Genomic DNA, 14837 nt, shown 5'->3' with positions numbered 1-14837 from the left:
TTAATAAAGATATTTTTTAAAAAAAATGAAAATGAGAGGGGCCAAACAAACTCAAGTGGCTCAGAGAAATCAGAAAACTACGACTATTGCAGCCCAATGGCTCCTGCTAAGGTCTGTACGCCAAGCTGCTTTTAGAGGCACATCTACAGAGGCCTGCTGAAAAAAGCAGGCAACCCTAACCCGTTCTATGTCATACTCTCCAGCATTCCTCTGATGTAAATTGGGACATCCACCTTTTGGTGCTGTGCTGTCTCAGGAACCCGCTGATTTGTGCGAGAGTGTGGCACTGCTGCAAACACCAGCACTCATTTGGGAAAGTCTAAGAAGGAAGATTTCTTTCTACTCACTTGCAACAGCTTGTCTAATAAGACAATAATGAAAAAGGCATTCCTTGGGTGTTACACAACAGCATTAAGCAGTAAAGGACAAGCATTAAGCATGCATTCTGTTTTAATCTGTGACTTTTTGAAGGGAGGGGGAAGCAGATAGTAAATGTGACCTCCTTAGAGTGACGCATTATGGGGAGGAGGGTGGCTGTAAAGGATTTAAGAAGGGAGGTGCGATTTACAGAAATTACATTGGATGCTGGCATCTAAATGAAGAGAAGCCTTCAGGGAAGTGAAGAGGAAAGATGGGAGGGGCAGCTTGACAACTTGAAAGGCCAAGGCTGGTTTTGCCCAGGGCATCACAAAAGCACACTGTTGCTCAACCCAGCTCTGTGCCCTCGGAGTAACACAACCCTGTCCCTCCCAGTCCCAGCTGTATAAACTCCCCAGAGGACAGGTGGCTTCTGGCTCAGGTTCCTGAAAGCTGAGGCGATTCCACTTTGCGGCACCATGTCTCTCTTGGCTCTTTCCTTCCTGTTGGCTCTGTTCGCTACAGGTAAGTCCCAGTCCGGATTGATCTTTGCAGAGTGTCTCCCCTAGCGGTGAAGGGGTTACTACTGGCCCCTCAAAATAAAAGGACCCCAGTTTCTTCCAAGTGTGAATTCTCTGTGTGGTAGGTTGGCTTACTGCAGGACTCCTGCACCGTTAAGAGTTCGGTAGCATTCCTGCAGGGGTGATTTGATCATGCAAGTTTCTGTTACAGCTGCAGGTGCGTTCCAGATTTCCATCTTCGGTTTCTCAAAATGTGTGCCTGCGCTGTATTTGCCTGCTGAGTGCCTGGCCAGGGTCGCCTATTTTTGGACGGGCTCCCCCCTTAGTGATTAGAAGGTGTTGAATGTTTGTGGGGAGTGGGGAGCTTCACCTGCTGATTTCATCTGTCGAACCTCCCCCTGAAGGCATAGGAGCAAGCTGGAGTCGTTTCCCCTGGCCAGTTGGCAACTCTAGTTGAGAAAGGTTGTACTTTGACCCTGTCCTTTTGATGCAGGCTTAGTGAGTGAAGGTATTAATCTGCTTCAAGGATTGTGGGAATGGAGCAGAATGGGCGATAGCAGTGGTAATTCTCTGCTTGGCTCAACACAGTTAGCCATAAGGAAGCTGTCTAAGGCAGCTGTCTAGGAGTGTGGAAGAGTCCATGCTCTCAGTTCCATTTCAGTATGGGCGTAATGAGCCACAGAAAAAGGGTTGCCATCTTTTAAATCTGGCTTTCTTCCATGCCTTATAGAATCACCAGGGACCTTGTGGGTCATTTGTTCCAACCCCCTGCAATGCAGGAATCTCCGCATGCAGTCCCCCATCCAATCTGAAACCATACCGGACCCTGCTTAGCTTTGCAAATGTGCTAGCAAGGTGTAGTAACAGCCTGACATGCATGGAGCCAAACAAGTAGGAAAGACTTCGTTTGTTTAATTTATCACTGTCAGGCTACTGTTGAAAGGGACAGGAGCAGCACTGGTGAAAAATCTGGCAGCTGTCCCATGCAGGGGTGTTTTAAGGACATTTACAATAATAGTTGTGAAACATTTTAAACACTCCAGTGCGGCAAAAAAGAAAAGAAAAAAGGAACCTAACCATTCTTGTTTTATTTAAGTTACATTGGGGTCCGGTCTGCACTGTACATTCAAAGCAGTATCATGCCACATTAAACAGCCATTGCTTTGTCACAAAGAATCCTGGGAATTGTAGGGGTGACTCCTATTTCACTCACAGAAATACAGTTTTCAGAGTAGTTTAACAATCAGTCCCTTTCTCCAGGAAACTCCGGAAATTGTAGTTCTGTGAGGGGAATAGGGGTCTCCTGGCAACTCTTGGCACCTGTAACAAACTGCAGTTCCCAGGATTCTTATGTTTAGAATTGTTCAGCATTTGTTTGCAAGAAACGAGATCTCATTTCTAAGTGAATGGGGGGGGGGGCACACCAACATTTTAAAAAATTGTGAAGATTCAAGAAGAGAGGGTTGCCAACTAACCAGGGAGAATACACTGTGTCATGCTCCTGTGTCATTAACAGCTATCTGCTCAACAGAATCCAGCAGGTGCTTTTGAAGGCAAAGGGATAAGGCTTATCAGCTGCTATTGCCTGCAGACCAAGGAGCTATTAAAGGCACAGAAGGAGGGACTGGTAACTTTCCAACACTAGAGCCTTATTCATGTGTTCGCCTTTAGCATATGGTGGGAGAAGTGTTGTAATGCAGGTTACCTTTGCGCATTGAACAGGGATGGTTGAAGGTGGATTTCCTGTATGCACGATGGATTGCACATTCATCAGGATGTGCAAAGGACTCCTCTAAGATGACCCAGAAATTTTGCCTTCATCCTCATTTGCTTGCACAAAGCTTATGCAATGCTTTGACCATGGCCACATTTATACCACACATTCAAAGCACTATGATGCTACTTTAAACAGTTGTGGATCCCCCCAAATAATTCATGGAGTTGTAGTTTGTTAAGGGTGTTGTAAGGGGACCCCTATTTCCTTCCCTGAGCTACAGTTCCCAGCTTTCCCTGTGAAGCAGGATTGATTAAAAGTGGATTTGTTGTGCTAGGGTGACAGAGCACTTTATTCCTCTTCAATTGCTCGGCTCTAAACATCAAACATAAAAAAACTTCCCTAAACAGGGCTGCTCTCAGTGCTGGACCTCTGTGTCTGGGCTGAATGATGGGGGTGGAGATGCTCGTTCAAGTATACTGGGCTGAGGTTGTTTAGGGCTTTAAAGGTCAGCACCAACACTTTGAATTGTGCTTGGAAACATGTTGTTGTTGTTGTTTAGTCGTTCAGTCATGTCTGACTCTTCGTGACCCCATGGACCAGAGCACGCCAGGCACTCCTGTGCTTGGAAACATACTGGAAGCCAATGTAGGTCTTTCAGGACTTGTGTTATGTGGTCTCGGCGGCCACTCCCAGTCACCAGTCTAGCTGCCACATTCTGGATTAGTTGTAGTTTCCGGGTCACCTTCAAAGGTAGCCCCATGTAGAGAGCATTGCAGTAATCCAAGGGAGGTAACCAGAGCATGCACCACTCTGGCAAGACAGTCTGCGGGCAGGTAGGGTCTCAGCCTGTGTACTAGATGGAGCTGGTAGATAGCTGCCCTGGTCACAGAATTGACCTGTGCCTACATGGACAGCTGTGAGTCCAAAATGACTCCCAAGCTGTGCACCTGGTCCTTCAGGGGTACAGTTACCCCATTCACACCTCATGCATTTACATATCTCCTGCAAAATATTGGCAGTCTGTCGGCGCCCAAAGATTCCCTACCAGATCTTCCTGCTTTATGGGCAAACGTCAAGAGTGCTGCCAGCTGGGATGGAGGCATTTGGGCATGGCTAGCATGTAGGGTCCCCCTTCTTCTTCCCTGCATCCTGGGAAGGAATCCACCTTAACATAGGAGTCAGACCATTATAATAATAATAATTATTGACATCTTTCCGCAGGGCCTGCAAGACAGAGCTGTTCCACCAGGCCTTTGGTCAGGGTGCAGCCTGACTCCCTCCTTTGGCAATCTTTACAAAACTTTAGTTTATGGTTGCCATCAATTTTGATTTTAATTAATTTTTATAATGTTTTTATAATGTTGCACTATTTTAGTGTTGTTAGCTGCCCTGAGTGCGGCTTCGGCTGGGGAGGGCGGGATATAAATAAAAATTATTATTATTAATAATAATTTATTATTTGTACCCCGCCCATCTGGCTGGGTTTCCCCAGCCACTCTGGGCGGCTTCCAACAAAGATGAAAAATACACTAAAATGTCACATATTAAAAACTTCCCTGAACAGGGCTGCCTTCAGATGTCTTCTGAATGTCAGGTAGTTGTTTATCGCTTTGACATCTGATGGGAGGGCGTTCCACAGGGCGGGCGCCACCACCGAGAAGGCCCTCTGGCAGAGGCTCGCCAGGATTTCAGACAGGGTTCTCTGCCAGCCCTGCCTGGAGATACCAGGGATTGAACCTGCAACCTTGGTTCAAGTGAACCTTGAGGAAAGCCCATAGCTCAGTGACAATTGCTTGACCACTGAGCTATGGCCCTTCCTCAAGGCGACAGACCGACAAGGGCTTATGCACAGCCATTTCAGCCACAAATCAGCTCAATTCACATAGAAGTCAGTGGTGGTGCTGCTGGTGCTGGCTCCACTATTTTTATGACATGGAGCATATGGTGGCACCCTATCCTCTTTCTTACCTCTCTGTGCATTTCTTGTTGTGTAAAGAGCAGGCCTTCCTTTGCTTTCTACGTGCTCTTTTTCTAACCTCCATCCTGGTTCAGTTGCAGGGTAGAAGAATTTCTAAAACTAAGAACAGATAAGATCTGCTATACACATGCAGGTACAAAGATTGCCATGTTTCAGCCTCTGGCTTCATGGACTTTTCCACCGAAGCAAAACTTTTTGCTCCCAGCCTAAGTAACGCTGCACCTTATCAGAGTTTAGATGGGGAGCAGCGTTAAGCTGTTGCAGCAAATGCAATGAAGGCTCTCAAGTGTGGCTGATGGTCAGGCATCTGCTGAGGGTCCATGCCTCAGTAACGGGCCTCACTGGCGAGAGACCTCCTCTGTACTTCTTGCAGCAAGGAAGTACACCCACATGGGTGGGTGTCAGAGGTGGTTTTAGGGTGTTACAACTTTTTTGGCCACACTGGGTGCTGCAGGGAGTGCCACAACAATGTTGTAGAATGCGAGAGGCAGTGGGGTGGGCGCATGATGACTTTTAGCACCACACAGGGCATTGCTGAAATCTGAGAGCCTGTGAAGTCCTCCATGGTGTGTCTTTTGCCCAAGGAGCTTCCAAAACCTGGAGCCAACACTGACCTTGTGGCTCCTTGAAGGCAACTGGATTTTGTGTGGCATAAACTTCTGTGGGTCCAATACACCATATGTGGGTTGGGCCCTCCAGTCCACTTACGAAAGAGGGCACAGATTTGCGCAGGCTGCAAATCGGCATCCTCTTATTCGGGTGGAGTGGAGGGCACCGAAACCAAATCAGTGGCCTTACAGGTAACAAAGTGTCTGACAGGCAGAATGTAAGTGGGTGAAGCTTCCCACACAGTTTGTATTTCCGAACTAGAAACGGCTAAACCTGTTGAATTTTGGCCTACCACGCAGCTGCTAAAAGCACTAAGCTCCTTGCCATCCCTCAGTGCCAACCTGCATTTGCAGGTGTGAGAATAGGAGGAGCAGGAGACTTTGGGGGCAGTGCTACTTCTTGCAGGCCTGCTCTTTGCTCCTGTGTTGATATTAGAGCTGTGCAAGTTCTCCGGCCAAAGCTTGGATCCTGAATCACATCGAGCTGATTCAGGTTGACCCAGAATTCAGTGGATTATCCCGGGTCTCGATCATCACCTTGTCATGGTGAGTGGGCTTGCACATTCCCATGGCCCATGTGAGCAAAGCTGTCGGGAGTCTCGTACTCCCAACAGGGTCACCCAAGGTGGCAAGGTCAAAAGGGAGGAGCTAGACAAAGAATGATCCAAGAAGTCCTCAATGGCAGAACAGGCGAAAGATAGCAAGCGGCATGTTACAACGGCTGTGAAGGTGGATGAAGGCTACAGCAGATAAGAATCTACCGGTCGTTGTGACACTCATACCATCAGAATAGAGCCTTACTGCTGGGCTTGATGGGAGAGGAAATTGCAAAGGCAAATCAAAGATTCTTTATGTGTGCAACGACTGCGTCGAGAACTTTATTAGCCCCAAATTGGAAATTACAGGAGTTACCAACGCTGGAGGAGTGGTAGACAAAGATGATGGATTATGCGGAACTGGCAAAACTGACCTGCAAGATCCCAAACCAGGAAGAAACAAAATTCCAAAGAGATTTATTGACTATATAAATAATAACTGTAGAAGTTTGAAGACATTAGCAGGACTGAAATAAATCTTACGACGTGGATTTCTGGAAAGGACAGGAAACTGTGAGATCTAGATTGAAAAAGAAAGCCTGTGGCCAGGAGGGAGGGAATTCATTGCTCGGCAGAGCATGGGAAAAGGAGTTGCATAGATGAATGTGGAAATTTATTGTTTGTTGTTTAAAGTGGAAATTTAATAAAAATGTATTTGAAAAAAAGGAATAGAGGCTTACAGCAAAGACTGTGCGTTGGTCAGCGCACACTGATCTTCACACATAAAACAAATTCATGCACAGGCGTCTTCCAAAAACCCATCCTGGGTCAGAATGGGGCCAATCCCAAGAATCAGATCAGGCCCTGAACTAGATATGCAACCCAAATTGATCTATACAAGGACTAATACTGACCGAATACAGCTTCTTTTCATCTTCAGATGTGCATATAACCAGGTAGCCGTGCCCTGCACTGTTGGTTGTATGGCTTAGTGCTGCAAAGGACAGCACTGTAAAAGATGAAGAGAAGGTTGCATGGGACCTTCCGCCATCGTGTCCTTTGAACTTTTCAATCCAGAATGAGTCGTCTAATCCTTGGTTCAGCCATGGGGACTGGTGAGCCAGCCTGGTACAGGGCTTGGCCCAGTTCCTGAACAGCAAAGGAATGGGTGTGTGCTTGCTTAATTAGTGTGATTAACCTCTCTGACAAGTCATCCATTCAGGCATATCCTATTTTTCAAAAAAGAATAAAAGGGAGGACACTTCTTTCTTCCGCCAAAGTTCACGATCCTTTAATAGCTGCATGAATGAGCAGAAATTCAGCACATAAAGCTTATCCTGGTGTGTGGAGCCAAGAGAGAGAGAGAGAGAGAGAGAGAGAGAGAGAGAAACCAACTATTCTGTGGTGAGAAGGCTTGGTTTGGAATGTCAATTTCAGTTCTGGATACTGTGAAACAATGTGAAAGAGAATGCTTCTGAATATGCCAAAAGTGCATATTTCAAAGCCATCACATAATGGTGCCATATATATCTCCCATATGTATTTGATCTCAGAGGCGTCTTTCCTATTGGTGTTAGTGGTTCATTGCGCCAGGGCACTGGCCTCTCAGGGTCACCCTAGCGAGTGGAAGAGCCGCACGGCTTTGCCGGCAGCCTCCCCTTTCCCTGCACGCCCACCAGCTGTGCCCTGCCAAGTATATGGCTGGCGGGTGTGCAGCTTCCTTCCCAAGCCTCCGCAGGAGGAGAGCAATCCCCGCAGAGGCTTAGGAGGTAAGCTGCTTCCCTCCCAAGCCTCTGCATCTGCTAAAGACGGCCCTGCTCCCGGTCATTGTCCTCCTCCTGCTTCCTGGTGAAAGGCGGCGCACAGCCTTCCTGGGCACCCCGACTCTGGAGAGCATGTCCACCAGCACGTTTTCCTGCTTGATAACCACCACAGCCGGGGATCAGGGCGGTGGGGAAGGCAGAGGACATTTTCTACCGCCCTCTCCCTTGTTTTGGAGTTGCCGGGGGGGGGGGGCGCCGGAGAGATCTTTCACCACGGCGCCGTATATGCTTAAGATGGCCCTGTTTGATCTAATATAATATCTCCCATATATTTTGGATCTAAGAAAGGAAAGGCTTTGGGATTTGTGAGGGTGTGATTTTCAGATGAACTTGAGCTCTACCCCAGTTTCACTTCTGGTTTATAGTTTTTGGTTCAGGGGGAAATTGGCATGTGATTGAACGGTTCTGCTGTCAGCCTCAGCCCTAATGGCTGCACTTTCCCCTCTCTGTTGTTCCACAGGTGATGCTATCTACTGCTTCAACTGCACCAGCACTGAAGGTTACAACTGCAGTACAACCCCACAAAAATGCACTGACGCAGTCAACAGCTGCATCACCATTGCCCGGGATGAAGACACAGGTAGGGTGGTTGTGAGTTTGCGCCTTAACCTTTCTCTGCTGCCAGGCTTCTGAGAGCTACAAACCATTAAAGTTTACATCTAGTACCTCTGTTGTTTTTAGCACGCAGATGGGCTGATTCTCCTGTTTTTAAAATGTATCATGATCCTCACCCCAATTTCTCGAGTGGTGAGATGTCCCAGTATTTATTGTCTAAAGTTAAACACTCTGAGATTCTGCTCTGCTCCAGCAGTGTACCATTACCGACAATGTGCAGGGTCTTTAGGAACATCTGTGGGGCTTTGAAGCAGGTGTGAAGAAATTTAGGCCCTCCAGATGCTGCTGAACTATAATCCCCACCAGCCCTGGTCATTGGCCATACTTGCTGGGGCTGATGGGAGTTGTGGTTCAGAACTATCTGGAGGTCCAAAGATTCCTGACCCACCTTTTAAAGAAAGTTCTGAGTTGCATCCAACTAAATTCTACTCAAAACACACCTACTGAAATTAACAGATCTGATTAAGCCATGTCCATTGATTTCAACGGCTCTATTTTGAGTAGGACTAGCATTGACTACCACACGCAACTATTTCCCCATGTCCAGTTGTTACAGTAAGGGGCTCTATCCTTCTCTACCTCAGAGAAGCAGATGCACAGATAAGGGGATGCCTTCTCGGTCTAAAAGACTTTCCCATTCTTAGGGTCCCAGGACATAGAGAACCCAACTTATGAAAAGAAATGCAACTCGGACGATCGCCTCTGCAACAAGTTCTATGGGCTGGTGGCGGGGGACTTTCGCATGCGCTGGAACTCCAGCTGCTGCCGGGCCGACCGCTGTAATGTCAACAACGTAATTGGTAAGGAACTGGGATTGTCTCGTGTCAAAAGAACCAGGACTTCTGTGTGGGGCTGGTTTAATCGGTATGCTCACTAAACCTTGGAGCAGAGTTCTAGTACAGTTGGAAAGCCTTCTAGGCTATGAATATCTTGAGTCCTTTTGTGTAGAATGTGGTCATGCTCGGGGTCCAGATGTAGGCGCACACCCTTGCAAAGAAAACCACAAGGAGGTTCTCTAAAACCATTCCAAGGATATTTGTCCCACCTCAGAAAGGATATTGGACAAGGTTAAGAAAAGGTAAATGATAAAGGGGATGGAATGACTCCTCTGGGAAGAATGGTTGCAGCATTTGGGACTTTTCCATTTACAAATAGCATGGAGAAAGTTGATGGAGAAAAGATTTTAATCTCTCCCACAGTTGGAGGCAGCAATGCTTCTGAGTACCAGTTGCTGGAAACCACAGGAGAAGAGAGTGCTCTTGTGCTCGAATCCATAGCTTGGCCACTGTGAGAACAGGATGCTGGACTTGATGGGCCACTGGCCCGATCCAACAAACTCCTCTTATGTTCTTATGTTAACTTTTGAGATGTTGACCAAAATGGTGAAAGCACGGGCAAGGCAAAGGTCCTTTCCAATTGCTTTTTAATAAATAATATTTTTTTTAATTTTTTTTGAGGGAAATATGAAAGTATTTGCAATACATATCTGCAATACGTATTTGCAGTATATACGTGTCCAAATCTGAAAGGCATGTGGATTGTGGACAGAGCTAGGCACAATCTGAAATTCACTGGCTTTGAAGAGTTACTGGGCAAGAACACAGTTTTACATATTAAGACTGACAACATACTGACTGTGGTAACACTAATGCATGTACTGTCTTAGCTTTCTCTGCCCCTTTTCATGAAGTGTGGCCTATATATATGTAAGGTAAAGGGACCCCTGACCATTAGGTCCAGTCATGGCTGACTCTGGGGTTGTGGCGCTCATCTCTCTTTATTGGCCGAGGGAGCCGGCGTACAGCTTCCGGGTCATGTGGCCAGCATGGCTAAGCCACTTCTGGCGAACCAGAGCAGCGCATGGAAATGCCGTTTATCTTCCCACCAGAGTGGTACCTATTTATCTACTTGCACTTTGACGTGCTTTTGAACGGCTAGGTTAGCAGGAGCTGGGACCAAGCAATGGGAGCTCACCCCATCGTGGGGATTCGAACCGCCGACCTTCTGATCGGCAAGTCCTAGGTTCTGTGGTTTAACCCACAGCGCCACTATATGTAGAACCTAATTAAACCTAACGTTTCTGTGTGGAGAAGGGTGCCATGAACTCCATTCTTCCTTAACCTGGCACCCTTCAGATGTTTTGGACCACAACTCCCATCGGCTGTATGAGCCTTAGCCAGCGCAACTGATGGGAATTGTAGTCCAAAACATCCTGAGCTTGAGGAAGGCTTCCCTCTACTCTATCATATGTAAGGAAACTAGAATTTAGAGATGTTGAACGTGGCAGGAGATCTCATGCATTTTCTCTCCTCCATCCACAGTACAAAAAGCGTCACAGCAGCCTAACGGCGTTCGTTGCAATTCTTGCTTTGTCTTTGGCTCTGATATTTGCCTGAACAACACGGAGCTGGCCTGCACTGGGACTCTGACACAGTGCATGCACTTTGCCACCACTGCCAAAAACGGTAAGTGGGGAAGTAATACTGGAGGGGTAATCGGTATTGGGCTAGATCGGGGTAGCCAATGCAATGGCCGCCAAATGTCAGTAGTCTACAACTTCCATAATCTCTGACTGATGGACATGACGGCAAGGGCTATTGGGAGTTGGCGTCCAACCTTGGGAGGTTACCCTATTGGCTACCCCAGTATCCCATGGTTAGATGACGACAGAAAGGTTAGCTCCACCCTAATTGCAGAGTACTGATTGGCAGGGTGACACAAGGCAGGGCAGTGTTGCTTACCTGGCTCCCCAATGCTGAGTGTTGCTGCCGATTCCTGAGAGGGAGCTCAACGCAGGGTAGGTGTGTTGCTGCTGTCAATGTATCCGCACTGCGCTGAGCTCCTTGTGCCTCACATGAAGTTGCCCATCAACACAATTAGCACCTGGATGGCAGACTGAGTGGAACCTAGAGGTCACCTGGGGACAGTTTACAGTGATATTGTATTTCTATTTCAGTTTGAGGCTGCGTACACACATAGTTGTTTGTAGGACAAAAATACAATTCTTCTCAGTACAGTGTCATTCATACTCATCCCCCAAATGCTGCTTTCAGTCTAGGTTGAGTGTAGATCCTGCTCTCCATGCAGGTGGGTATGGTTACTAGGTATGTGTTCGGAAACCCTCCCCTTGCAATCTTTGCATACTCCCATCCACAGTGCCATTGGATACCCCCTCCAATTTGCTGGGACCGCCTACGTCTGTTTTCAAACATATATGTCATGGGGCAACAGAATCAATTGCAGCAAGCTTTCATTTTTGGAATGAAACCAGTTTCTCAGGAAGCTCTTTTCAGGAGCAAGCAATGTGCAGCAACTCTAGATTGTGTTGACCAGGTTGGGGGGGGGGGGAGAGAGACAACTTGCTCCCCATTGATTCTAGAACAAAACGTTGCACATACGTAGCCATAGGAATGATTTCTAAATAGGCAGCACCTATAAATTAGCATGACGTGGGTGGCGCTGTGGGTTAAAGCCTCAGTGCCTAGGGCTTGCCGATTGAAAGGTCGGCGGTTCGAATCCCCGTGGCGGGCTGTGCTCCCATTGTTCGGTCCCAGCGCCTGCCAACCTAGCAGTTCGAAAGCACTCTCGGGTGCAAGTAGATAAATAGGGACCGCTTACTAGCGGGAAGGTAAACAGCGTTTCCGTGTGCAGCTCTGGCTCGCCAGAGCAGCGATGTCACGCTGGCCACGTGACCCGGAAGTGTCTTCGGACAGCGCTGGCCCCCGGCCTCTTTGAGTGAGATGGGTGCACAACCCTAAAGTCTGTCAAGACTGGCCCGTACGGGCAGGGGTACCTTTGCCTATAAATTAGCACATGGAAGTTCTATGCAAATCTGCACCCTCCTTTTTGCTTGGCCAATTCCGCCACTCAACTTTTCTGTCCTTTGTTACAGAGGAATCCAAGCACCAACAGGTTGCCTTCACAGGATGCGCCACCAAGACCATGTGCGAAATGGGAGCCGACGTACTGTTTGTTGCTGGCCGCAATGTCAAAGTCAAGGTCAACCTGTGCAGCAGTGCACCAGGAGTCCCCTCCCAATATAGTCTGGCCCTGTCTGTCCTGGCAGGGTTACTCGTTCTTGCCCGTTGGTCTTGATTCTTTTTATATCTTCCCTCCCACAACTTTCTTCTGTTGGTCCTCTCCTGCTTTTTCTTCCTCTCCTGTAAATTTTCCTTCAGTTCTCCACCCCAGACATCCATTCCAGCCAGGAACGGGAGAGGAATTCAATCCATTTTGCATTTAGAAGCGAACCTACTTGATTTGCAAATTCCAAAACAACAAGCAAACCAAAACACAGCCATTCTGCGAGCTTTTGCACTTCTCTGAATTTTGCAGTGAAGTTCTCCAGCCCAGTAATGTGTGCCGAGATGCATGCGCTCAGGTAAAATGTGCATAAAATGCACCTATTCGTAAAAACAGCAGTCAAAATGCATCACGTAAGGGAAAATTGCTTTGCAAAAATGTGTACGTTATTCAGAAGTGCAGACAAATGGGTGTCTATTTGGATGAAATTTGCAATAAAATGCAGCTGAATTTTCACAAGGCCTTTTTAAAAACAACAACAATGAACTGATGTGGAGAACTAAACTTAAGGCTGGAAAAATGAGAAATGAAGAGAAACTGAAGCCAACGTATTTGCTCACCCCTACTTATATTTCCCCTCTCGGAATATTTCTGCATGTTGCCCTACATCTTTCACTGATGCTATGGACTGAGTAAGGTCAGAAAGCTCTTCACAGCCCCACAACATATGCCAATGTTCACTTCAATCTAAGCCCACCACACCTTGAAGGAAGGAGCTTTGTGTTGTGTCCAGGCCTTCTCCACCTATCCCCTTTATGTAGGGTGTATTGCTAATGACTATGGGGGGGGGGGGAGACCTTAGTCCTACGGAAGGTCAACAAACTCATCTCATACATCAGAGCCAGCACCACTGTGATGAACAGAGCATAGGACTTGGACCAAGGTTATGCATAGGCACCTGATTGGCCAGTGTGAGAAAAGGACGCCGGAGTAGATGACCCTTTGTCCTGACCCAGCAGGGGCTTTTCTTATGAGACCTGGGTTCAAATCTCTGCACAGCCATGGAACTCACAATGTAACTTTGGGCCAGTCACTTGCTCTCAGGGTTGCTATACCAATAACACGAAGGAGAAAAGGGCCTCTTGAGAAACGTTTGGAGGAAGTGCAGAATCTCTGGTTGGTTCAGTTAGGTATAGGCTTTGGATTTAATGGAAATGTGTATCATTTCACTCACCAGATTTTAAAGCCAGTCAACCCTACTGTGTTTGGGGACCCTGGTGCTCATTTTACAGCATGAGTCCCCAGGCTTCTTCCCAAATGTCTTGCCCTGATGACATCACTGGGCGGGACAAATATTGAAAATCAATATGTGCAGCCAAGGAAGTGCAAAGCTAGAAAAGTGGGTTAGATTCCACTTAGTAGTAGATTCCCATGGCAAAAGTGGTGCATGCTCTGTGCCTCTCCTCCCCCCCCAAAAAATGTTAGTAACAAGGAAATAAAAGGAATTGGCCAATCAGGTGGCAATATATATATCAGGCACACTTTTGCATCTGTTTGCTTCTTTTTCATAAACTCAGCTATCGGCAAAATATACACAAATATATATATATTTTCCTTTTTTTAAAAAGCAATGACTAAAAGAAGGGATGGCTATACAGAAGGTAGATTTATTGCAGCACAAGGGTGTGATATGCAGGAATGAAGGAACAGAATCCATATAAACCTCCTGCTACTGGCAGCCCATCATTTGCTCAAAGATCACACTCAGTACTGCAGAAATGCTGTCCTTCTCTTCTCTGTGTATGTCAAAATTACATGTGTGTTAACTTTCATTTTTTTTAAGCAATAAAAGAAATACCAGCCAGATTCTGTTTTCTTGAAAATCTGTCAAATGTGCATTTTATGTATATGGTGAGGCATGGAGCAGGGATGAGGAACCTATGACTCACCAGGTATCGTTGGATAATACGTCATATTTGCCATACCAAGAGTGCCACCGATTCCTGACACCTGGTATTACACCGAGTGAAATCAGTCTGTAGGAAAGGAAAACCGCCACTCACTAGAATGGCTTCTCAGCCTGTCATAAATTTATTGGCCTAAGTTAATGTGTTTTGAAAGGCTGTGCATCTACTGGAAACACAGCAAACAATTTCCACACCAATAGCCTCTCAAACCTGCAGAGCCAGTGTGTATTTCCTGATACACCAGCCTCCCAAAAGCATTGCAGAATACAAATAAAACAAGGAAGCTCACATTCTGTGAGACAGTTTAATTCTGCACCAGTTGGAAGTCAATGCCTCCCCCCACTTTGGATGAATGGTGTGTTAATTGGTTGTTGTGCTCTACAGAATCTCTTTTGACATTGCCATTGTATGGTAGGGTACTTTCAATGTACAATTGCACAGCCTTCTCTGTTGTCCATTCAGACAAGCAAGAGTCATTATGAGAGGTAAAGGACCCCTTGACGATTAAGTCCAGTCAAAGGCTACTATGGGGTTGTGGCGCTCATCTCACTTTCAGACTGAGGGAGCCGGTGTTAGTATAAGGGCATATTCCAGCCAGGCCATAACATTCAAGTTGGAGGTGAAGCAAGGCCATTGAGGGGTGTGGCTAGGGAAAGGTCTAGGGAGAATCCCAAGGGCCAGGCAAAGAGGCC

At 46.9% G+C, this 14837-nt stretch overlaps 1 protein-coding gene across 1 annotated transcript; it reads left to right on the top strand.

Moving 5' to 3' along the window:
- The first annotated feature begins 496 nt into the window (after positions 1 to 496).
- On the top strand, positions 497 to 13669 carry LOC310684081 (protein RoBo-1-like). The gene is made up of 5 exons (XM_083454547.1): positions 497 to 882; positions 8001 to 8120; positions 8800 to 8955; positions 10477 to 10620; positions 12048 to 13669. Exons 1-5 carry the CDS (start codon positions 837 to 839, stop codon positions 12248 to 12250), a joined length of 669 nt encoding a protein of 222 aa, XP_083310673.1. The 5' UTR covers positions 497 to 836; the 3' UTR covers positions 12251 to 13669.
- The last annotated feature ends 1168 nt before the right edge of the window (positions 13670 to 14837 follow it).

This window comes from Podarcis tiliguerta (genome assembly GCF_965153285.1).
Source record: "Podarcis tiliguerta genome assembly, chromosome: 8".
In the NCBI taxonomy this organism is placed as follows: Eukaryota; Metazoa; Chordata; class Lepidosauria; order Squamata; family Lacertidae; genus Podarcis; species Podarcis tiliguerta.
This window is presented reverse-complemented; position numbering and strand designations above follow the sequence as displayed.

Coding starts and splice junctions, on each gene's coding strand:
- LOC310684081 (XM_083454547.1), top strand. CDS start 837: ATGTCTCTCTTGGCTCTTTCCTTCCTGTTGGCTCTGTTCGCTACAG. Junction 8,121..8,799: donor TGCCCGGGATGAAGACACAG/GTAGGGTGGTTG, acceptor TCCCATTCTTAG/GGTCCCAGGACATAGAGAAC. Junction 10,621..12,047: donor TGCCACCACTGCCAAAAACG/GTAAGTGGGGAA, acceptor CCTTTGTTACAG/AGGAATCCAAGCACCAACAG.